Source organism: Apis mellifera, linkage group LG11, assembly GCF_003254395.2.
Source record: "Apis mellifera strain DH4 linkage group LG11, Amel_HAv3.1, whole genome shotgun sequence".
NCBI classification, from domain to species: Eukaryota; Metazoa; Arthropoda; class Insecta; order Hymenoptera; family Apidae; genus Apis; species Apis mellifera.
This window is the reverse complement of record NC_037648.1, coordinates 2,679,169-2,705,451: the sequence shown is the minus strand read 5'-3', so window position 1 is coordinate 2,705,451 and position 26,283 is coordinate 2,679,169. Positions and strand designations below refer to the sequence as shown.

Below are 26,283 nucleotides of genomic sequence, written 5' to 3'. Positions count from 1 at the left end.
CCACAGTAGTAGTATTCATTAACGAAAAATACAACTTTTAGAAAATGAATAGCAAAATTATCACGTGCACGGCAAATCGTGACTCGTTAATACAACTTCTTTTATTATAGTAATAAAATAAATTGACGATTGTCACTTTGTTTCATAACAAAATTTTTTTCGTTTTTGTTACAAAATAAATTAATCGATCCAAATCACACAATATAGTTTTTAAATATTCGTTTTATTTTTTATTATAACAAAAGCACATTATTATACTTGCGAGATTCGACGTTTACCGATGAAAGGTTAACTTAACCTAAAAAGTGAAGTTAACCTACCCAAGTGAAACTCTCTAGTATTTTTCAGGACTGGTAACTTGAGAGTAAGCCAGTGTCTCCCTCTTTCGTTCGTTTCATGCTAACACGGAATTCCTGTATCCACGGTCTGTTAAATTAAATTCTTAAATTTTTAATTTGTGCAAAGTATAATTGAAAAAAAGTTGAAAGAAAACGAGGAAATCAGTAGCTTAACGCAAGAACGAATCTTCTTCCGAAATGGTAGTGGAAAGACTTAGCCAGGAGGCTAGACGTTGAGCAACGGAATACGAGCGGAATATATCTCTACGGGCTATCTAACCGCTAGTTAAAATTATCGGCACGCGGATCGACTGGTCCTTCGGGCAAAGTGCATATTGTGCGCGGATCTATGAACGCGAACACGTCGAAGGGAATTATTGCACGCTCGAATTATGGTTACTATGCGGCTGAAGAATTTCTTTGCTGGGGATGCATACCGGCAGATCCTGCATCTATTAAACGCTTGAGCCAGGACATTGACATCGACGTTCATAATTAACTCTTTAACCATAACGTATCTATTTTTACCGATCATATCTACAATGTTTGGTTAAATATAAATCAAATCTAACATTTTTTTCCATCTTTAGAAATTGAATTGAATGCAGATCGACAAGTGAGAAAATAAATATATAATTAGAGAAAGTGATATAAATTGCACGTTAAAGGAATGCAAATAATCGCAGTGTAGAGAAAAATTCATTTTTTATAATTTTTATGAAGAGAAAACTTCCATTTGAAAGAAGATAGAAAGATTTTTTTCTTTCTGGATTCGAGTAGACCTTATACTTGCCAGATAATGATTAATAAGTAAAAAAATTGGAAATTTTAATTTATGTGTAGAAAATAAATAGTATTATAGGGTAAATATGGTAGCAATGATAAAAATTTCCAATAAGAAGAACGCATATATGGGCAAGAAGCAATCAAAGGTTGATAGGCATCCGATTGCATTCAAGAGACTCGAAGAAAGAAATTGGAAAGAGGCGGCGATTAATCGAACGTACGTGCACAGCTTTGAATCAAGTTTAACAGAGGCAAAAACCGCAATAAAACCAAACTGGGCGATTCTGTTACGTGATTAACGTCGATCAGGTGGAATACCAGACGAAAAGGAGACAGATTCGCAACTAATCTTAACAAGTGACACAAAGTTTTTAGTTGAATCATCGAGCACCCGTATTAATGTAATACCAGTAATTCGATTTCAAATCGCCGTTAAAATTAAAGAAGAAATTAATTTCTATCAGCAAGTTTTATACGACATGGAAAGTTTTTAAGTAGATTAGTCGATAAGTAAGTTATTTCTCTCTATTAACTTTCGTTCTGAAAAAGATATTTAAGTAATTATGCCGCTAGATGGCTACATTGTCGCCGCTGTACAGTAAATATCATTTCAATTGCATCAAGGAATCGCATATAGTTTGTTAAACACGAAACATCGTGTAATAGAGATATGTCGAAATGGAATGCATATATTTCAGATTTTTGAGGAGAAAAAATTATTTCCAGCGTATTTTTATCATTCAGATATATCACGTTTTCACAAATGAAGAAATATATTATTGGAAATTATTTTAACATGGATGACGAAGTGAGGTATGCATCTTGTTTAAAATGTTGAGTAATCGAATGGAAATTCTTTCAAGACGTAATGTATAAATTAGATCCACGTTCCGATAAATTTTTGCAGATGATGAAGTATTAGTTGAGAAATAGTATTTGAATGTTAATAAATTTCTATTAGTTACATTAGCTATAAAATTACTTTATTATTTATACATATTTCATTTTCTATATTTATTATTAATTCTTATTTATTCACATTTTTTTTTAGAAGAAAAGAATAACCTTATTACTTATTAATAAACTAATAAACTTTCTAATTTCCAAAAAAAACAATTATTTATATCAACATTTTTTTCATCTGAAAACTTTCGGTTCTTAGAAAAATTGTATAAATTTGATTAATTTCCAATATATAACCTCAACGTAACTTTATTTATTATTGATTTTCCACTTATTTTGAATCATAAAATCTCCCTGACCCTCATTTTTATAATAAATTAAATGGAATATAATTATATACCATGAGGCAGCAATTTTCAATAAAATATATGCAAATTTTGTTCACATGTCTTAAAAATATTATTTCATTTTCACTTTAGAAATAAAAATATGTATATATGTATATGCGAGATGAGAAAAGATTGAAAATCGTTGCCATAAAATAATAAATCCGTCCGAATGTAATAATAAGATATCGTCGTTTAGTTAGATTATCTTACTGGGTCTTTTCCTCAAGGACGAACATTTTCGCACGAGAAAGACTGGCTGGCCGGAAGCTTTTCGAAGTTGAGATTTTCGCCTGAGAGGTCTTCTCCTAAGCCCCGACCTTTGCCTCTTTAAGTGTTGCTGTCTATGCATCGCGCGAGTGCTCTTCCTTCGTTCGAGATGATGATTGGTCGTTTCGTCCTCGGTTTCGCTGTCGGTAGACGAGAGACATCTGTAGTACAACGATGAATCTATTCTCGTCTTCTCTTTGCCAATGAGATTGCTCGAGCCCTTCGATAGAAAGCTGAGAAACTGGTTGCTGGCAAAGTAATTCGAAGTCATGGGTCGCCATATCGTTCTTCGCGCTAAGACCCCGCTAGTTCGTAGCTCCTCGGAGAATAGTTTGTCTTCGTTAAAATCGCTAATCTTTGGTGCCCGACAAGCCGACGACGAGGAGGATGTCGCGGAGAAGGAACCTAACGAGGACGAGACCAACGAGTTCAAACCTCCTTCTCGCCTGTCGTTAAAATCCCCCGAAAGCAACAACTTCAGGTCGTCGAATTGATCGTCCGACAAATTCGACGAATAATCGTCGATTCTCTCGATTACAGGAATTTCAGCCTCGGGAAAGTATCTGATCTCCCGCCAGACTCGCCTTTGACGTTTCGATCTACGTCGTTCCGGCGGCACGAACCATACCGGACTGTTCGAACGCGCCACGGGTTGAGGTTGAGGTTGGGATTTCTTTACCCTCTGAGACGTTCGCTTTCCACGGCGTCGAGAACTGGATCGCCTCGAGGCGTTCGTTCGCTTGAAGTAGCCCTCCGCGCTCACGCTGGGCGATGGTTTCTTCGTTCTTCGGTTGAAGAAACCATTTCTCGTACCCCTAAAGTCACGTTATTATCGAGTTCACGTCTAACCTAACGAAATTATCGACCGATGAAATTGACGAAAACTAGTTTACCGAAAAAAATAATCGATATTTCAATGTTGGATAATAGTATTTGAAAAAAATATTTGCATGAAACTATTTATTTCGGTTATTAAGTTAAATTGAGTTTTATTAACGTAAATTTTTTTGACTTTTTATCGAATATTTATTTTTATAGATTTCCACGTACAGAATGGAAAAATTATAGTCTCGATTGTATTTTGCAATTCATTTGGTTTAATTGCATGCCTAGTTACGAATTTTTATCAAATCTGTTTGAAAAATAGTGAGACATTAGTATATGTTAAGTTAAAATAATTTAATAATAATTTTAATTAATAATAAATAATTATTTATTCAATAAAATATATACTAAATATTCTGATATTATTATAATAAATAATGCAAAAAATAGTTTGAATTTGGCACGCTTCTATTATTATCGCTATTATTTAATTATTAAATATAATTAGATAAATATTCAACATGGCATAAAAATTCTTCAAAAATTCGTAACTTTCCAAGTGATAAATCAAATCAACAATTAAGATCATCATTCTGCACGTTAAAAAAAATTTTTCACACAAAAATTTCATTCATTAATAAAAAAGTATAAGAAAACTTATTTTTCAAATAAATTAAATAAAAAAATAATATTTGAAATAATGATATATTTATCTAATTGAAACTATTTTAATTGTTTCCAAAACTTTTTACTCGAGAGACTCAGCACTAATTTTAAATTGTGAAACTAAAACCAAATTAAAATTTATAAATTTACACATTTGCAATTTTTTTAAACTTTCTATGATTCTCATGGAAATTTCTTTCTTTCAACATTTCGCAATTTCATCGTCGATATGAATTAATTAAACACGAGTGACAATAACCCTGCACGAAAATCGGCCAACTTGGCGATTCTCAAGGAGAAACCGAATGCAGATGTGATATCTTTCCCGGTGACACTTTTCTCCGGCGCGGAAACTGTCCGCGCCACGGTAGGCTGAGATTTCCTCTCTTTGAGCGCGCTATCCAACGAGTGGTGTATAGATGGCCCCGAGGATGAAGGGAACGGCATAGGTACCGCATCTCTCCATATTCTGCCAAGATTAATACTGACGCTAGGAGGTCCTTCGATAAATGGTTCCTGAACCTGCAGGATATCTTGATGATTGTTTTTCTCTTGAATCGTCTCGTTCGATATTCTGAAAGGTTTCGAAGCTAGTACCGGCGATGCATCCAAATCGAGAACTTTCAAATCTTCAGCCACGTGATCAGCCTCGATCTGTTTTTGAAACTTCGAAACGTTGTTCTTTCCTGAAACGTGTTGTTTATTTTGCTTGTTGCTCTGTTGTTGTTCTCGATGCGCCTCGTCCAATTTCTCGCGCGAGGACGAGCTGACACCTTGCAGCCACTCGTCGTAACTGATCGACTCGCGACTCAAAGTATCGTCCTGAAGTTTCTTCGGTTTCGGTTCGTTTATTATCGTCTGCTTCTCGATACATTTTTCGTCCAATTTCGCGTCAACGGAGGGCGCAACGGTCGGCTCCAAGCTCTTCTGAAGCTTGTTACGCCGCTTGCCCCGATCCAGATAACTTTTTCTTATCGATATCCTTTTGAAGGACTCGCTGCGCTTGAAGGATGGCTCGTTACGGTCCTTCTTGCGGCCGACGAGCCTCCTCAAGTTCTCGAAGGACAGTGGTCTCATGAGTTCGGCCCTTCTTCCCCACTCAAACGATCGTCGTGTTCATTGTTTTCACTTTTTATCCCTTCGCCGTATCCTCGACGCGTCTTCGTGACTTTTTCTTCGAATACCTTGATCTCATGTGTGTATATTTCCCCTCCTATCTATTTTACTACACACCTACGTTATTTTACATACTTTCTTGAATTACACCGAAAAGAAATTTACTAAGAACGAACATTCTCCGTTTACATTCTACGTCTCTCGATTTATCTTGCTTTCCGCTTCGAGTTATCTCGTACCGGGAATCGAATATCCTTTCGAAGCAATTGCCGAACGATCCCTCGCCAATGGAGGATTCGTTTTCGTTCTTCCAACAAACCATGCGTCCACTTCGAGTCCTTATCTCGTTACGAATAGACAGAGAGGGAAAAGAGGGAGAAAGAGAAAACGAGAAAGAGAGAGATAAACTGCGAGGTTGCACTGGTTCTCCTGGTATCTCTCTCTTCCTCATTTGTATCGTGGCTCTACTCTTTTCCGTCCCTCTCGGTTGCTCAGCAAACGTGCACGCTTGCGCGTTTCTGCGAGCTTAAGGTGCAACTGCCGAGGTCTTCCAGTCGCGAATCACCATGGCTTTCCTTTTTCGACGTGCCGTAAGTCCAATAGTTCTTTCCTTTTCTTTCTTTCTTTACTCTTTTCGTACAATTGCTTTATTCGACAAAGATCCTTCGACAAAATAGATAGCGATTCGGGAACCAGTTCAAATAGATGTCTTAAGGAAAATTAAAGTTAAATTCGTTACAAGACAGATTAATTCGAGATATATAATACGGTTTCAACGTTAACATTCAAGGGCAAAACCTTAACGTCTTCCTGTTACGTTCAAGCACCGCAATATTTATTTCAAGTTATTTCGATGATTTCGAAAAAGTAGATTTTTTTAGGTTAGATTCGGCGAACATTTCGAAGAGACACGTTACGTTCACACAATAATTCCAACTGGTATTCAAAGCTGTTTTTTTGTATGTGTATACACTTTATCCGAAAGCATCTAGAATTGTTGAAAAGATATTTCGACGATACTTTCTCCGCCCTCGAACGATTACGACATTGATTTCATCCTTTTCTCCGCCATATACGTTGTCAGATATATATATATTATTTTATATCAAAACGAATCACCAACCAATTCTCGTTTGAACAAATATTATAAACACTGAACGATCACCGATTTTACAAACGATGCATACACAAAATTTCAAAGCACAAATCTGATCATTATACACACTATCGTTATATATCGATTCCAAGAATTCTTCAATTTCGTTTTTTTCTTCAATATCACAAAGTTATTATTGATATTATTACACTGAAACGGCAACGTCACGTCACATACCGGCCTCGAAAGCATGGCTGACCAATCGCTACCGTTTTTATAAATAAGAAAAGTGCAAGCATAGTATTTGTAGATAGAATTTCCACTAGACTCTCCTTTTTGATTTCTACACGAACGAAAACATTTATAACAAATTACTGAACATCATTCCATTGCGAAAATACGAATTGTTTATATATCGATAAAATATACAAGAAATGATATTATAAGAATAAAGAAAAAAAAAATTTTTGAATTGATAAATGCCAACACGTTAAATCGAGATATCTAGTAATATTTTATTCTATTTCAGACGAGTTTTAAATAAAAGGATATACGATTATATAATACTAGTTTTTTCCGGTTTAGTATTCGCAAATTTTTTTCTGATAGCTTGATTATTAATGTTTATACGATTATTAAAATAATTATACGAATGTATATTGTGTACACAAATCAATTTTATTTTTTAATCCAGATTTATATTTTTAAAAATTTTAATAGAATGATATAATTTAATTTAATAATATAATTGAATTTAATACGTGATACAATTTGCACAAAGATAATTATAAACAATTGCACAAAGTATATAATGTAATAATAAAGAATTATAAAAACAAATGAAATGAATGTTAAAAAGATAAATTAAAAAAAAAATTGTTTATGTTGAAAAAGATCATGTAAATATTATTTCTACGAAATCGGAAAAAACTCGGTTATTTCTCGAATTCGCGCTCAGAGAGAATCTATATATTTCACAAATTTTTCTTCCTTTTTACGATATTTTTTATCAATAATAAAAAAAGCCACGATAATTATGGAATTCTAATTTTCAATCTCGATTTTGTCTATTGATTTGCGAAAAAACGATTTATCGTAATAATACGCGACGTAATATTCACAAATATTTAATATCGAGACGTTCTCGAAAACACGCATCTGAATATAACACATCATTCAAGTCAAAGTGAATAATAGAAAAAAAGAAGAAAAATAAAAAGGCATAAACAATAAAGGAAAAATGATTTAAAAGAAAACGAAGTAGTAATAGAATAGATATAGTGGTACAGTAATATCAAACGCGATAATGGTAATAGCAATGAAGAAATAGGGGGAAGAAAAACAAAAAAGAGAAGGAAAAAAAAAAGTAGAGCAGCGATAGTAGCGGCACTAGTAGTATAAGCAAGAGTATCAGCGTGATGCACGTAGGAAGCAAGGGTTGGTAGCAGCCGGTTGGTATGTGCGCGTTTATATATGTGTGTGTGTATACGAGGCGTACTCGAGGCGCAGAGCGTCGCGACGCGGGTCTACCCTTATCGCGGAGGGCAGAGGAACGAGCATCAGTCGAAGCACACGATCTCCCCTCGTCTCGTAAGGAGAAAAACTCTCGTAGTGCGCGTAGTCGAAGTCGCGTCGAATCACTGGCATTTCGCGAGCTCTCGACGCTGCACCTCTCCCTGGCTCACGAGAGAACCGCCACGGATCCGGCGAAAGAGAAATAGAGAGGGGCCGAGGGATCGGTCGGACGGGTGAGCGGGAGGGAGAAGAGAACGATAGAGAGAGAGAGAGAGAAAAGACAGCAGAGAGAAGTGGCCTCAGGGAAGCGGGCGTTGGCGAGTAAAAGATAGAGAAACAGGCGCGAAACAGAGAAGGAGAGGAGGAAAGGAACGAGGAGGGGCAAGGAGCGGTAGTGGTGGTATGCCGTCCGTCCACTCTCGCCTGCACATTCTACTCTCTTATTTCTCTCGCAGCATCCCACTCTCCTTCCTTTCCTTTGCCCCTTTTCTATCTTCTCCACGTAAGTCCATCTTCTTCCCTCCTTTCTTTCTCTACTCTTACCTTTTTCCTTTTCGTCCTATCTCTTTCTCTCTTTCTATATTCCTCCTTCTCCTCGTTCCACCGTTTCCCGTTGCTCTCCTCCACACCGCTCCGCCCTCCCCAGGCAAGGCAATCTTTCTCCCTCTTTCTTCGCGCTGCCTCTCTCCGTCCCTTTCTGTCCCGTCTCCCGTGTATATATATGCTCGCCTCGCGGGTTCCAAGCTATCCGAGCTTTTCTTTCTCATTTTCATATTACACGCCGCTCTTACCGTCTCGCTCGCGCTCGTTGCCGTTTTCTTAAGGCGGATTTAGAAAGATCGTGAATCGGATAGGGAATCTAGCGATGCGAATGATGCCCAAGCGGTATCGATGATTTTTAACCATACAGTATGTATCTTTCTCGCGAACAGACCGTGTATACGAATCATACCGCGGATCAAATGTGGCCCGATACTATTGGATATTATTGGATACCCGTTGCCGGCAAAAGTCTTGTCACAATTAAACTCGCTCTTGTGAAACGCTTCAGTATATATTAATAGAAACGAAGGGCAATTCCGTGAACGCTTTTATGTCAACATTGCTATTTATATTATACGTTATTTCTTTTGATTATTACCTTAATTATAGGTTCGATAAATATGATTTTAATTTCAATTACTTTAATAAATTTTTTCCATCTTTTTTCGTTTGATTGCTAATTTATTGATAAAAAATATAGTACTTAGCAAATGATTTCACGTTGCCTTTAAATTAGAATATATATATAGGGCATTGTAAATTGATGTATATAATATTCATCTAATGCTTTGTCAGAGCAAGTAACACGAAATTAAGGTTTAATTTTAGCTGCGATTATTATATTGTTACGTGATGATTTTAGAGAAGCAAGAAGCTGTTCGTCCTATTTTAACTATACATTTGTTTAAATTTTTTTATAAATATTTATAAAATATTAATTATATACAGATTGATAAAAATGAATTTATAACTTTAAACAATTTTTTATTTCGATTAAAATGAATAACTTTTTTATTTAGGATTTAATATCAAAGACGTAAAGACAATAGTTTAAAAAAAAATTTAAAAATCGAAAAGAAATATTGACATTAATTCTCGAAATATAAACCATAATTGAATTAGAAGTTTCCCAGCAAATCAAAATTCTAATCAGCGTTATTGTTGGAACAACAAAGATACTTCAATCATTAAAACGTGAGAGTTAAGAAATTATTATGATAAAATAATTTCAAAATTTATGAGAGAAAGAAGAAAAAAAAAAAAGTAATGGAAAGAAAGACTTCTCAAGCATCAAAGAAACTTTGTTCTTCAATTGGAATTGAAACGTGGTCCCCTTACAAGCAACGGTTGTAACAGAGCAGAAAGCATCGATGTTCGTTTTACGACGAAAAAAGGTTTAAATTGACGGGTTGATTGCACGGTGCTCTTCGACCTCCCACTCCCTAGCGCTAGGCTTTAACTACCCAGAGAGCCAAGAGCACATCGCTGTGCGTTCGTACTTTCCACGAATACAACTCGAAACGCCCACGCCCGATCATCTCGTGCAAGTAGCATGAAAGCCAGCGAAATCGACGCTTCGCGTAGAAAACATGAAAATCCTTAAATCAAATTTTGTCACGTCGAGTCAAAAAAAAATTTAATTCTCGTCGCGACAAATATGGAAAGGAATCGAATGTATTAGACATTATTTTATAAAATATTTCTATTTCGTAATTTTAAATCTTCATACGAAAGAAAATATTACGAGTGATAAAGAAGGAAATGAGTTTTAATGAAATACGTTGTTGAATGTTAAATGAATTCTAAAAAAAAAGTCATGTGTTCGAATAAAATTCAATTACTCGTCGGTAATAAATCCAAAACGATAAGTTGTCTAAAAGACCAACAAAACAATGTGAAAATTTATATCAATTATTCGACAAATATTTCTATTAAAAATTTTTCGAAATTAATTTTAATACAACACGATCTATTTCAATACGAAAGATAATACAAACAATACGAATCTAAAACACTGAATTAACCTAACCTTTATGATGAAATTATTCAATGAATATTAGTAATATCGAATATAGAATATAGTTAAAAACTAAGGAGAAAAAAAAAAGAAAAAAAAACTTGCAAATAATTCGCAGCAAAAGAATCGATAACCGATAAAAATAATTTGGAACCTCGTCTCTTCTGATCGATAAAAGCGACACGTTGGATACGTAGTTTTCTATCGTGCATCGGTATCGTCGGAAGGTGAGGAGGAGGGAAATAATAGCCGATAAGCGTGTGGTCTCTGGCAAAAGACGTATATGCAACGAGGCCTCGATACAACATGCAACTCAAGGCGATTTCAGGACGTTTACCCACGAAACCGGCGACCTTGATCTTACAAACGGTCCACGAACGAGCTGCGACAGCAGCTGCACCGACACCGACGGATACATTCCACCAGAGGGCAACCGCACCTGCGCCACCTAACCACAACTGCCGCACTTCTCTCTGCCGGACAATTCCTTCACGAATCCCTCTTGTTTACTAATTCCGCTGGCCTCCCCACTCTCTTTTTCGGACCACGCTCGATACCCGCCAATCCCGTTTTACGGCTTGATTAGCCTCGGGATTAAGTTATCGTCAATCGTCGATACATTTCTTCCTCGCATTTTTCCATATATATATTTTTTTTAACTTTTCCTTCGTTAAGGAAAAATTAAAAAAAGGACATTTTTAATTTTAATATATATATATATATATATATATATATATATATATACATATACGTATTTAACAAATTTTCTTCTTCTTTTCGTTATTCCATTTTAAATTTTATTATTAAATTTGTCGATACGAAATAATCGGTGCATTATTCATGAATGTTTTATCATTGTTACGTAGTTGATTGATAATAATACGCGCGAAATTAATCAGAAGTCAAAGAATTTGTTTTGGTTACGTAATAAACTGAATTCCGATCTGTACGTAAATAAAGATAGTAGGATACGTAAATACGTATCGCGTGATCCGAATTCTCGTACATCTTCTAATTTTAATTTTAATTTTAAAATAAAAATATAATTCTTCCCACAAATCCTATAATATAATTTCGATAACCTTAACAACGAATTTTGAGAATGATTTTTAATATCATATTTACTAGCCTTTAAAACCATTCATTGTTTATTAATATACTATTCTAGAATATTGGCGGGCTAAAAATAACACACTCAATAAAAATCCATGTTATCGTTTAATGTTTATTAAACTACGAAATACTTAAAGATAACGGAAGATATCGAGGAATTTATGAGTAAATGCTGAAACTGATTGAGGGAACGTTACATAATTGTAATCTAAAAATGATAATCTAAAAATTTTTCCATGCTAGTTATTTTTGCTTTAAGAAAAAAGTTACTTTTTTTTATAAGCATTGAAAAATATAAAAGGAATAATTCGAGTAAAAATTTTCAAATAAGAATGTACGAATAATTTAAAATGCAAATAAATCGTTTGAGATAATAGAAACGTATAATTTTTTTTTTTATTAAAAATTTAAATAAAAATATCTTTCTAATGAAGATCAAGTTCAAGTTTTTAAATTGGCATAACAATTATACAAAGTATTGATCAATACTCGGTTTGGTGTTGTTCCTTTATTGACCGGAAGTGCGGTGACCTCGGAACCGAGAATGGAGGTCGAGGAAATCATAGGGAAGTGCGAAGTCAGGTTGCGAACGGTTGAAGATAAATCGTCGTAACAACATTGTAATCGAGAAGTGACGTCAATGGAAAAACTGAGGATTGGAATGGATTGATTTACAGCCACCTTGTGACACTTAGATAAATTTCTGCCGATATCCGACCAGTTGTAATCGAGAACCAATCTAGGACGATTCTGATGCGAGATCAATCTTCTAATTCTCTACAGGATGTCAAGAGGAGTAATAGTGATTTTGCACGAAATAACGATCGAAGAAAAAATAATAAAATATTTTTAACTAAATTAAGTTCGAAAATATATAGTATAATATATAAATTTATATTATCTAAAGGTTTAGAGAAAAATTACGTTAAATTAATTATTTTGAAATAATTAAAAATTTTATAGTTAAAAGTAATGTAAATGAAATTTAAAATATAAAGAAGTAGAATTAATTTTTGTATCAGGGTTGATTAAAATTTATTAATAATAAATTTTAAATATCTCGAAAATAAGGGAGATAAATTTATATAATTTTTTTTGTAGCAATAAAATTATTAATATAGATTTGGAAATTAAATGTTAAACGAAGTTATTAATGGTTCGAAATTTTATAGTTAAAAGTAATATAAATGAAATTTAAAATATAAAGAAGTAGAATTAATTTTTGTATTAGGGTTGATTAAAATTTATTTAATAATTTTAAATATCTCGAAAATAAGGGAATTTATATAATTTTTTTTGTAGCAATAAAATTATTAATATAGATTTAGAAATTAAATGTTAAACGAAGTTATTAATAGTTCGAAATTTTATAGTTAAAAGTAATATAAATGAAATTTAAAATATAAAGAAGTAGAATTAATTTTTGTATCAGGGTTGATTAAAATTTATTAATAATATTTTAAATATTTATTAATAAAATTTTAAATATCTCGAAAATAAGGGAGATAAATTTATATAATTTTTTTGTAGCAATAAAATTATTAATATAGATTTAGAAATTAAATGTTAAACGAACTTATTAATAGTTCGAAATTTTTTATTAAATTAAATTATAAGCTCGAAAATTTTTTAAACGAATTTAATCAATTTTTAAATATACAATAGGAAATTATTTTGTGAAGAATAAAAAAATATAGAATAAAATTTGTCGATTCAAAAACTAACTTTCGAAAATTATAACATACATGTCAACAATAATCATTTGTTTAATCGTAAGATTAGATTTTTATTCAAAAAAAACGAGAAAATTTTCCTTCCTATTCACTTTTCCACAAGTAGAAATCACTCATCCCGAGATATCGTATACGCACAACTTCGCTCCCATCCGCCATCCACGTATCGATCTCGGTTCAGTGTTCGGTTACAGTGCGCGACACGGTCGATCGATCTCGGAAAAATACGCATACTCTACAAGCAATTAATTCGCCGATATCGATGTTATACTACACGATAACCGCTCGATAATCAAAGTATTTAATTTGAACCGTGTAAAATGTTCCGAAAGGCATCCGCGAGGAACACGGAATTCCTTTTTCGACAGGTTGAGTGGCCTTCAAAAGCGTATTAATCATCTCCTCTAGATGGAAAATTCAAAACTTTCCTTCAAGCGCGATTACGATTTTTCGATGCCGGCGCCGCGAGTTCAACGCTCTCCGATTCAAGATCACTCAAGGTCATTCAAATCGTCAAAATTTAAACGATGTTTGCAGGACAGGAAACGATTATAATTTGATTAGATTAGATTAAATAAAGGAAAGAAGAAAAAAATCGATTATTATTATTATTATTATGCAAATATAATTTGTTGAATAATGAATAAAGTATATGCGATAAGATAAAATTTATATAAATCTTTATATAACGTAGAATGTAATAAATTTCATAAAAAGTTGAAATATTTTGCGTAAAAATATTTTATATTTGTTTTCTAGCATTGCTATATTAAATTATCATCCATTGTTCAAATGGTCACAAAGTATTGATATAATAATAAGGGGACCGAGTCAGATTAGATTAGCGCAAATACGATATCGTTAACTTTCTATGATATTAATGAATTAAGAGATTTTTTTATAAATATTGGCTCAATCGAAGATATGTTTAATTTGTTTACCAGTAAAAAAAAAGAAAAAAAAAGAAATGGTAAGTTTCAGCTGAAATATAACTTGGAACAGGATTATAGGTTAGTGAACTCTTGGTGAGTAAAGACTCTCGAATACTTCCATAATCAAGTCATAAATCTAGAGGCTCGTATTTCTGTAGGGAATATTTTACGTTATTTTATATTCGCTTTCGAATGAAAATAAAATTTGAAATTTTCACTGATCAATGTCATTTATGTTTCAATCAACTTAGTGATAAATAATAAATAATTAAATCATGTATGTTTTATGAGTCATGCTTATTGTACGTCATATATATATATGTATATAGAAAATAATATTCAATTTTGTCGAGTGAAAAAAAATATATTGTTGCATAGAAATTAGACTGCTTAAAAGAGAATGAAAGATGATACTCGTTGAATTTTATCATAAAAGAAGCTAATCGATTGTTGATAATTCGATATTTGCAGGAAAAATTTGAAACCGATTAATCTGGCACAAGTCGAAGAATTAATTATTCATAAGAGACGAGAACGTTAATTGCTTATTCGAAAAGCTATTACCAGATAATAGATCGTTCGGATAAAGAAAAAAGTTTTCATTTGTCCGTTTTGGCCTGTTTCCTGAATCATCGGAAATCACGTTTCTACCCACAGAAGGGAGCAGCATTAGGTATTATCGTGGTATTGCGCAATCCACGAGAGTAGGCAACGATCCACGCTGAAATCACACAGATAAAAGTCCACCATACCTTTAAACTGTAGCTTTGGTAATGTAATATGGTTATTATGAAATTGTAGGTTAAGAACGCTTTCTATTCTTTTTTAAATGATAATAAGCTAGTAGGTCACATCAAACCTGATAATTTTTCATGGTCTCGTGAATGACCGATTGAGTTTGTTTGCAATTCTCGCGGCCGAGAAAAGTAGGATAAAGTTAAGGTGCATCATTGTTTTTCTTAATTAAAATTTCCCCTTCTAACATTTCGAAATGTTCAAATAATTCGAATTTTTTTTTTCCCGTATCTTTGTCTTCTTAATACACATCTACATAAATCGCAGTAATTAATTTTCTGTTTAATTGCCTCGTAATAAATAATCCTTAATAAATATTCTCTAAATTCTCTATCCTGAAAGTAGAATTTTCGAGAACGCCTTTGGAAACGTAAGAATACGTATATATATATATATATATATATATATATATATATATATTCTCTATCTAAGAAGTTTTTTTCTCGTTTCCCACGAGCCAGCGAGGCGAGCTAAATCAGCAAAAAAACTGCCAACAATTTTCAAGACACCTGTTCCTCTAGATAACTTTTAATCTCTCGCGCGACGGTTAACCGAGCATTGTTATTTTTATATTTTTAAATTCATATTCTCTAATTTTATTTGGAAAGAAAAATTATATGTTTGGAATTATAAATATAACGATATATTTTAAAAAATATTAAATAGAATATTTCAGTTATGATGGAATAACTTTATGTTTACTTTGACTTATTTTGACATTAATAAATAGCTCGATGAAAAATAATAATGTTTCATAACATTATAGTGAAATTTACACATGGCTTTGAATAAGTCTAATCTTATTTTCTTAATTCATTAATCGAAATATCTGTTTCGTTTTAAATGTAAACAAATGTAAAATTTATCTTTATTTACGAGAATTCTTAAATTAATATTTGACAATGATAAAATTGATAATTGATAAAATAAAATTAATAAAATTCTCATACATACGAGAATAATATGTTTGCAAAGTGATTGTTTGAAATTCTACATAGTTTATAGAATCCATTTGGTTATTTGCTTATAGAGCTTTGTAAATAAAATTTTGGTGATAAAATTTTTATCATTTACAGATTGATTGACCAACAGAAACGGTAGCTAGCATAAATTGTAAAAAAATAAAAACCAGCGTAATAATTGATTTAATGATTTAATCTAATCTTTATGTCTATCTTCTTTTAAAAAAATATTAATTTATTTCTAATCGATCTCTGAAAAATCTCGATACTTTTAGATACAAAAATATCAAATCGAGTATTTATTATATAATTTAATTCTGCACTAAAGAAAGTAAGATGAAAACAGAACAATCAGCTGATCATCAATTCACAGTATCGCGAAACCCTCAACTAAATTCTTTCACGAGAAATTTAAAACCTGTCATTTATTAAAATTTTATCAACATATTCAAAGTCTTATCAATTTAAAAAAATATATTTTTCTATTACAAAAAGAATATCTTTTTCCATTATTTACACATTAAATAACATTTAATAAATAATTTTACTCAATTTTTTTTGATAAATATTTTCAAAAATTGCTTTCATATTTATCTCTGAGGAGATAATCCAAAATGATACGATATAATCATCTAAATTTACTAAATTTAAAGATATTTTTGATATCAAAATTTTATCCACAATCGATTTTGTATATTTTTTTCTTCATCGTTCCATATTTTTAGAAATATAAATCTTGGATTAGAAAACGAGATTCTATATACTATATTTATGCACAATATTATTGTGTAATTATTTCGACGAGCGTCAAACTGGGTGTCGATTAAAATATTTAGTTTAAAAAATCGTTAACCGGAGAAAAACGATTAACCAGAATTATAAAAAACCAGAATGGAAAACGCGGTATTCGCGCATCGGTGGAGCTGCTGGATAACAGGTGCCGGGCATATTAGACTAAACTCGGCTTTAATGACTCGTGCACAAATCGTATCGTGGAATAAATGAGCGAACAATGTCTCGTTACATCATACAGAAATTACATTAACGCTGTCGGTTACGGGGTCGATTAATTTCCTTGAATGAATCGAGGCGTGAATTCGATCGAAACGAAATCAGGTGAAATCAGGGCGTATCGAGCGTATAAAGAAGAACAGAAACGTTAATTGTTTAAGAAAAAATTGTCATTACGATCGCATCAATTTAACGTAATAATTCGTCGGATGAAGTAACCGCCTCGAAAAACTGGAACAATGTTCTATGTAATAATCAGTGTGATATTTATTCACTGGTAATAAAAAAGGAACAAAAAAAATGGAACATGATTCATCCTTCGTGTGAAGGCTTCTTACTTAGAGCATCTTTAAAATTGTCATATAAAAATGAATGAATAAAATATATGTAACAATTTCAAAAAAAAATTAAGAAATAAATAGAAATGTGTTTCTTGTAACATCGAGAAAAAGACGCTGAATTGCTACAGTAAACTAAAAATCCAACTGCAATGCACATGATTCGAGAAATGGAATACCTTCTCGTTTAAACGACACCAATCTACCGAATACGCGAAACGAGAGCTGCTGCTTGCAAGCTCGAACGATAAATAAAGCCATATGAATAAGTCACGAAACTGGGATTAAGCCCGTTCACACGCAAGCGGTGGCAATTTTTGTGTGAAACTCTTTTCAAATTTTTATTCTAAATTTATATTATAAATGGAGGATATAAAAATATATAGGATAGATTTTTTCAATCTTTTTTATATACCAAATATACAAACGCCATCTATTAGTGTCCAGAATTTCTCTCAAGTTGGTTTCAATTGAAATACGCACGAATGGGTAATCTGCGCAATTACCTCACATGCAAATAAAGCTTCGTAAAGATGACCGGTGACCCGTCTTCGGTTGACGTCACGTTGCGACATGAGGATAGAAATGACATATATATATATATATATATACGTACATATATTCCTAATCCTTAATCATTTCGAAACTCGTCGAAATATACGAAAAATTTCACGACCGAAACTATTTATTTTTCGATGTAAAATAATTCTTTACATTTAACCATCATTGTTTTTATTAATTTCCACACATCGTTCGAATTTATTGCGAATTTCCACGAAGCGTCGTTTATTACTTCTTTTAACGCATCACAATGCGACACCACAATTATGCTAAAAAAAACCGTAGTAAAAATCACAATTTGTATCCTGTATTTTTCCAGGAATGATCAAGCTCATAAGCGCAGGAAAGTGAACGGCCATGAGACTAGAATCCCTTTAAATCGCGAATGACGAGCGTTTACCAAAGGGGATGCAGGAAAAACCGGTCGCAATAATCGCAGCGTAACCATTCTAACAACGAATGCAAATAAACGTTAATCGTCGGCGACCGATCATCGTCGATCAGCAGGAAAATGTAAAACAATTGAAACTTCACATAAGTAACGCTTCGCTGTAATGTTGAATAGCGCTGCCATGAGACACTTGTGCGAACTTCTTCAACTAATTTCTTGAGAACGAACAGTATATACATACATACGTATACATACTCGTTCAACTTTATAAGAGATATTTTAAGAAATCGTTTCTTATGTGTGAAATATTCTTGGCTTCGATGTTTATCTATAAATCTATAATTTGCGAACTAGTAATTATTTCTGTCACTGTGTAAATAAATGGAAAGATTAGTGAATGTCAAAATTCAAGAAAAAATTCTCAGTAGAGATAAATTGACATAATAAAAAAAAAGTATATATATATGCATAGATTTTTGTGAAATATTTGTGAATAAGAGAAGAAATTAGTCGATAGGATATTACATATAACGAAACTTCAAATAAAAATAAACTTATGGAAAATAATGGAAAAAAAATCTGATATTGTATTCTCTCTCCTCGATTCTATGTTTAATATTATATGAGATATTCATAAAATAGAAAATATTTTAATTGAACAAGTGGAAGGTCCAACAGGACATTTTGAAATATTTTACATACTTAGATTTTGAAGCGTACGCCATACAAAATGTCAGTGACGTATTCCTTAAATTTCTCGAAATTGAACAAAATTTCTCTTTAAAATCTTAATCGATTAAAAAAATTATCTAATATTTTTATATTTCATTTTTTCAAGAAAAAAAAAGAACATTGATAACATCTTAATAATGTTGAAGAATAAACTGAATAAACTGAATATGATTCGAGTGATGTATAAACAGATTTTCTAAGATTCGTGTTGATGTTCATTCAAACAGTATTATAGATTACGAATAGAAAATTAAAACTGTATTAAAAATGACAAAACTATTGGTCATCAATTATCCAAAAATGAAAAGTAAAGAACAATATACATAGAGTGAGGCGCGGTCGATAGACTTGAGTATCCGTCGCGATTGGAACAGACTCGTTTGAAGGAATTTCAAATCTCGCGAATATAAATGTTTGACAGGATTCGAGAAAAAGCCTTGCTCAAGCAGGAAAAGATATTTTGAAAGGTAATGTATGTAGTTATGAGGGAGTAAAATGGCAACAGTGAAGCTATTATCGATTTTATCAACGGGGACTAGGGGATTCTTTCTTATATGCACGGGGTGAGTCAGAAAGGGTTTGCATAGCGGCGCATCAAGAAAAGCTGTCCACTCACCTTCAGATAACTCAAGATCCAGCTCAGCAAGTTTCTCCCGTACGTCCTCAGGGAGCTTGCCGATGTCGATGTTGAACTCGGCCATCACTAAGCCATCCGCGCCGAGATCACCAATTCTCCAGCCGTACATTCCACGACCCGTCACCACCGCTCGGCCATCTTGCCTTACACTGATGTTACAGACTACCGTCAGCTGGCGACACCGTTCAATTAGAGACCCATCGGAAAGATAGTTGATCCGCAATTGGCGATCTATATTATGCGATAACACGTTAGATATAAATTAGAAGGAAAACATATCGATAATTAAATCGTTAATTTAATATTTTTATAAATCTATCTTTAGCATAAACATTAAAAATTATAATTATATTATCCATGAATTTCTATCGATGATCTTTTCTTTACTTTTAATATTGTCTGATTAAATTATAAAATATTCGAAAATACTCGTATCTAGAAATATTTATTATTTATATATAAATAGATATGTTACAAATTATGTTATATCTTTTATTAATTTTCTAATAATCTTTTATTAATTTAGTAAATTCTATCAATCAAATTTAAATACCCCACTACCATATTCTTTTTTATTAGTCGCTTATTACCATTACTCTTGAGCAACGAATTTTAATTTTATTTTTGTAAAGAAAAAAAAAAAGTTTTTACGAATAATGAATTAGGATTCGAGCAAGTTATGTGAATGATATCATGTGATTTTATTTTAAAAGTAACGGTTTTATTTACTCACCGTAATGTTACAATTTTCAATTTAGGCTAACCTATTGTATTCGATAATAGTTAACCTATAATTTAATGTATATTTTCTCATATATATATATTCCTTTTGCGTGACTGTGAGAAATGGAAATATTAGAAGATCCAGTATTTAAAACAGAATATCAAAAATATAAAATTCGTGTTAAATTATGGGAAAGTCGCTTTACCGCGAAACATGGACGTAAACCAAATAAGGTATTTTATATTTTAATTTACATGATTTATGACTTAAAATCTATTCGATTACAGATATTTTAATAATATCAAGTTTCGTTAATATTTCTTCAATCTTATCTTAATATTAAATATGATAAACAATTATTTTTAATAAAATTTTTTCAATAATATAAATTTTAATTTCAAATACAATATTCTTCAATAAGTAATATTTTTTTGTACATTGTTATTTAATAGGATATTTCATTAAAACAACTTGAATATTATTTATTTTTATTTTTTTATATTTTTTTGTTTATATTTATAGATATAGTTTTATATATATTATTTATGTATATTATTATATATATATTATTTAAATATATATTTATATTTATATTATAATAATTATAAGTAAAATAAGATTTTAGCCTATATTTTATAAGAACATAATGTAGAAATAATTCTTTACTTCTTTAGAATGATATTAAAGAAGCTGATATGAAAATCAAAGAATCTTATAAAATGTATTGGAAGTTAAAAACACGTGCTTTAGAAGAAACACTTATAGATATTTCATTTTCCGATGAAGTAGAAAATAATATTCCTACAAAAACTACAATGTGTACATCACCTAAAGAAATTAAAGATGAAAATAAATCTTTAAAGGATAATAATAAACAAATTATAGAAAATGAAAAAGATAAAAAAGATATGGAAAATACAAATGAAAAAGATGTAAAAAATACAAATTTACAAGAGATAGAAAATATGAAGAAAGATACAGAAAATATAGATCCAGAAAAATATCAAAATCAATGTCAAAATCAATGTAATAATGTAACAATAGATGAAAAAGAATGTAAAAATGTGAAAGATGTATGGGGCAATCATTTGCAAAGAAACAATGAAAAAATGCCCAAAAAGAAAGAGTCATTACTTATAGGTAAATCATCATCTTTCCAATTATCACAAAATAAATTTACAAACTCAAACTTTACAAAAAGAAATCCTAGAAAATCATTATCTGCAACAAAAATAAAAACTAAGACTGAAAAAGATAATGACATTATCTCAAATGCATTGGAACAAAATACAAATAAAGAACTAAATAATAAAGATAATTCTAATATTATTGAAGAAACAAAATCTATATTTGGTGAATCAATGAAAATAACTTATATGGAGTCTACATCTACAGTTCATTCAATTGGTACAGTACAACAATTAATTGAAGGACATACTGTTAATAGAAATTTAAATCCTGGTTGGTTAAGTAGATGTGCCAAACAAAATAATTTGGAATATCCAGCATTTGATTCACAGAGACTTTCCGGAACAAGTGATTCTGGAATTGAATCAACAGAATCAAGTATTTATTCACCAAAAGAAAATGTAATATTGTCACTACCCCCAAAATCTTTTGAAATATCAGATGAAGAAGATTTTGTTTGTAATAGTGATTCAGAAGAAGGACATAAAAATAAACGTATCAGAAATATTAAAAAAGAATTTAGTAATCAAGAAAGTTATTCTTCTAAAAGAATGTGTCTTGAAAATACTTCAACATTAAATAAAATAAATGTACAAACAATACACTGTATTGAAGATGTAAATACGATTTTTAATGAAGAAAAATGCAATGTAGTTCTAAGTAAAAATAATAGTACAAATAATAATATAAATATTCAAACAAATTTGTTAAATAATATTGACAAATGTAATGAAAAAATAAAACATGTACCAGAAATAGAGACAAATACATATGATGAAGAGAATGCAGAAAAATCATCTAAAGAAAGATTAGTAAATCACAAAATACAAAGAAAATTTAAACATATTTCATCTGATGATTCAGATTTTGAAAATGATGAAAAGGAAAAGAAAAATAAAAAAAATATATCAAAAACAAAACGAATAACTACAAGAAAAAATAAATCTACCAAAGAATCATCAACAAAGGAAATAAAAACTAGAACTAGAAAAAGATCTTCTAGGAAAAAAAAAGATATACAAGATGAAGATGATTTATTTGAAACTGACAATGTAAATCATGAAATTACGAAATCACGAAATCACGAAGATAAAAAATCTGAAATATATGGAATAGAAACTTTAGAAGCTGTTCCACGTTTTGCAATATATAAAAATTGTCAAGGAGATCTCATTGAACAATTTGCCAAATCTGTTTCTTTAAAAACTAATGACTTAAGTTCTAAATCTATAATAAAACCAAGAGGACAATTAACAGATAAAGAAAAATTGGAAAAGAAAATAGCAGAAGGAAAAACAAATGAAAATTTTGTTAGAATAAATTTAAAGAAAAAAGTATTTGTGCGTGGTAAAAAACATTTTAATTTCTCAAAATATAAAAAAAACCAATGGAAACAAAGAAAAAAAGATCTTGGGTCTAGTGAAAATAGTTTAGCAATAGCTGATTTTGTTGAAAAGAACAGTGTATCAACTTGTTTTAAATGTCAAAATATCGGTCATTTTGCAAAAAATTGTCCAAATGTAAAGAATGATGATTTAATACCAATAAATGAGATAGATGAAAGTTCACAATTTCCAACTTTAGAAGAAGCTGAACAAATGGCCAGTCAAAATGCAATTATAGCACATGCTAATAGAATCGATCGTTTGCCAGAAATACCATCATTTTCTTCTAAAATGTATGAATCAACAGTAAATGAAGAAATCAAGGATAAAACTAATGATGATGATGATTTATGGGAACCCATTGAAGACGAAGTATAAATTTACTAATTTACTTTATAATTGTATTATTTTTTTTTATAATATTATGATAATTATTCTATATTTTATCAAATTTTTAGGAAATTTTATGCGGACATAAAATTCCTGATGATTTAATACAAAAATTATTACCACCAGAAATTGGTACAGTACAGCCATTATATAAACTTAAGGATGATCAATCGTGTATAGGTAATAAATATAAAACTATAACTTTCTAACTTATATATTTGTTATAATTTTAATTAATTATTTTAATTATTCTAATTATAGAAACACCATCTGAAGTTTTTGATTCATTGCGAAAATTTGGTCACACAACGTTTAGACATGGTCAAGAAAAAGCTATAATGAGAATACTTTCTGGTCAATCAACTTTAGTAACTTTATCTACAGGTTCCGGAAAATCTTTATGCTATCAGTTACCTGCATATCTTTATTCTCAATATTCCACTTGTATCACTTTAGTCATATCACCATTAGTATCCTTAATGGATGATCAAGTAACTGGTGTTCCGTCCTTTTTATCAGCAGCTTGTTTGCATACTAATCAAACTCAAAAAGTAAGAGATAATACTATGAAAATGATCAAACAAGGGAAAATAAATATTTTGCTAATCTCTCCAGAAGCCGTAGTAGCTGGAGAAAAATCAACAGGATTTGGAGCATTGTTAAGGGAGCTACCACCAATTGCTTTTGCATGCATAGACGAAGCTCATTGTATTTCGCAGTGGTCTCATAATTTTCGTCCATCTTATCTTATGGTTTGTCGAGTACTTAAAGAAAAATTAGGTGTCAAAACAGTATTAGCTCTTACTGCTACTGCAAGAAAAGCTACAGCAGAAAGCATAGTAAATCATTTAGGTATACAAGATGGAATTGCAGGTATTATTTCTGATGTTCCAATACCTAAAAATCTATTGTTAACAATTTCCAAAGATGAAAATAGAGATCAGGCTTTAATCAAATTATTACAAAGTGAAAGATTTCAAGAATGTAACTCGATTATTATTTATTGTACTCGTCGAGAAGAATGCGTAAGAATTGCCGGTTTTCTGAGAATTTCCTTGCAGGTATTTTGGTTCATCATTTTGATTCATCATTATCAATATGGTTTGATTTTAATAGTAATTATTATAATATAATAATAATATAATTTTATTTTTTGATAGAATGTCAATAATCCTGAAAAGCCAAATAATAAAATATCTTTTATTGCGGAAGCGTATCATGCTGGTTTATCAGCTCATCGTCGAAAAATTGTTCAGAAAGCATTCATGAATGGACAAACTAGAATTGTTGTTGCCACTGTAGCTTTCGGTATGGGTATTAATAAGCCAGATATTCGTGCTGTTATTCATTACAATATGCCTGGAAGCTTCGAAAACTATATTCAAGAAGTTGGAAGGGCTGGACGAGACGGACTTACAGCGCATTGTCACTTATTCCTAAATCCAACAGTACTTAAATTTAAATTTAAATACTTAAATAAATTTGTTACATGTTATGTTTGATTTGTATCCAAAGTATATACAAAGTTTTTTCATTTTAGGAAGATAAGGATAAATTGGAATTGCGTCGGCATATTTATGCAAATGGAGTAGATAGGCATACAATTAGACGTTTACTTCAAAAAGTTTTTCTTTCGTGTTCATGTTCAAAATTACGTGAAAAAATGGCAAATAATAGATGTCCTGGTCATGAAGTTGCTATACCAGTTGATGACACAGTTATGGCTTTAGATATTTCAGAAGAAATAATTTCAACACTTTTATGTTATCTTGAATTACATCCTAAAAAATTTGTTAGTGTTCTTTCATCTGTATATGTTAGGGCTAGAGTTTCAAGTTATAATGGATCTCAAGGATTAAAACAAGCTGCTCAAACAGTGTGTATATATAACATGTATTTCTATAGAAGTAAAAGTTTACTTAATATTAAAAGTTTATTTAATATTAAAAAATTTAATTAATTTTTCAGTCACCACCACTTGCTATGGCAATAGCATTAGATTTAAAAAATGGTATTTCTCATGAAAAAGATAATGTTATTGAATTTCCTGTTGTGGATGTTGCATCTGCAATAGGTTGGGATAGTGGTGTCGTAAAAAGCCATCTTAAAAATTTGGAATGGAAAACAGGTTTATATTAATTAAAAAATTATAGCATATATATATATATATATATATATATAAAATAAAATTAAAATATTTTGATTTTGTTTTTTTTCTAGTTAATGGAATTCCAAAACGTTCAACTCTTTCGGTAAAATACGATAAACTCGGTTTAAGAGTAAAAGCTCCAGGAGATTTAACGGAATTAGAACTAGATGAAGCACTTGATGCTCTAGTTTACCGTGTACAATCTCAAGAATCTTCAGCGTTACAACAACTTGAAACAATTGGTGTTACACTTCATAAATTCAGTGTATCATCTATAAATGAATGTCTAATAATGAATGATAATATAACTAATAATTCTAATCGATTAAAAGATGTTATTCGTAGTTACTTCGACGGAGAAGTTTTATTAGATATTGATTTCAACAAACAGGTAAGTTTTCATATATATATATATATAATGTTCAATATTTTTATTAAATCATATTTTATAATAAATATTATAATAACTATAAAATATATATATTTCTTTTTTTTTTAGAATATAATGGAAAACGAAGCTCAAATAGCTTGTGATATACGTAATTTGATTGTAAGTTACCGTGATAATAATTTCACTGGACGTGCAGTTGCTCGAATCTTTCATGGCATACAAAGTCCGAATTATCCTGCTTATGTATGGAATAAATGCCGTTTTTGGCGAATTCATCTTTCATGTAATTTCAATGTTTTGTGTCAAATTGCAACAAAAGAAATTTTAGCTTTACGTTAGTAATATTGTTTTCAATATGTTTAAAACGAATAAATAAATTCTTCAACATTA

General features: G+C 30.9%; 2 protein-coding genes and 1 long non-coding RNA gene across 11 annotated transcripts in view; 2 read left to right on the top strand and 1 right to left on the bottom strand.

Annotated features, from left to right (window-relative positions):
* LOC408342 (disco-interacting protein 2) overlaps positions 1–19,865 on the bottom strand; it is a 49,547-nt gene extending 29,682 nt beyond the window's left edge. For 6 of the 9 annotated variants that reach the window (XM_006558999.3, XM_006559000.3, XM_006559001.3 and 3 more), the window contains exons 1-2: positions 4,434–5,282; positions 2,627–3,498 (exon numbers count right to left, since the gene is read on the bottom strand). In XM_006558999.3, coding sequence (XP_006559062.1) covers positions 2,627–3,498; positions 4,434–5,251 — 1,690 coding nt within the window. In that variant the 5' untranslated portion in view covers positions 5,252–5,282. Of the gene's footprint in view, positions 1–2,626; positions 3,499–4,433; positions 5,283–19,645 lie in introns of those variants that run through there. The other 3 variants (XM_006559005.3, XM_006559006.3, XM_006559004.3) reach the window with 2 other exon arrangements.
* Positions 162–2,097, top strand: LOC107965203. Its single transcript, XR_001704858.2, has 2 exons — positions 162–852; positions 929–2,097. It is a non-coding gene; the product is annotated as an uncharacterized LOC107965203 (long non-coding RNA).
* A 374-nt stretch (positions 19,866–20,239) lies between the features above and the next one.
* Positions 20,240–26,283, top strand: LOC410301 (ATP-dependent DNA helicase Q4). Its single transcript, XM_026443913.1, has 9 exons — positions 20,240–20,623; positions 21,065–23,335; positions 23,422–23,533; positions 23,615–24,414; positions 24,514–24,801; positions 24,894–25,229; positions 25,322–25,481; positions 25,574–25,893; positions 26,002–26,283. Exons 1-9 carry the CDS (start codon positions 20,513–20,515, stop codon positions 26,230–26,232), a joined length of 4,629 nt encoding a protein of 1,542 aa, XP_026299698.1. The 5' UTR covers positions 20,240–20,512; the 3' UTR covers positions 26,233–26,283.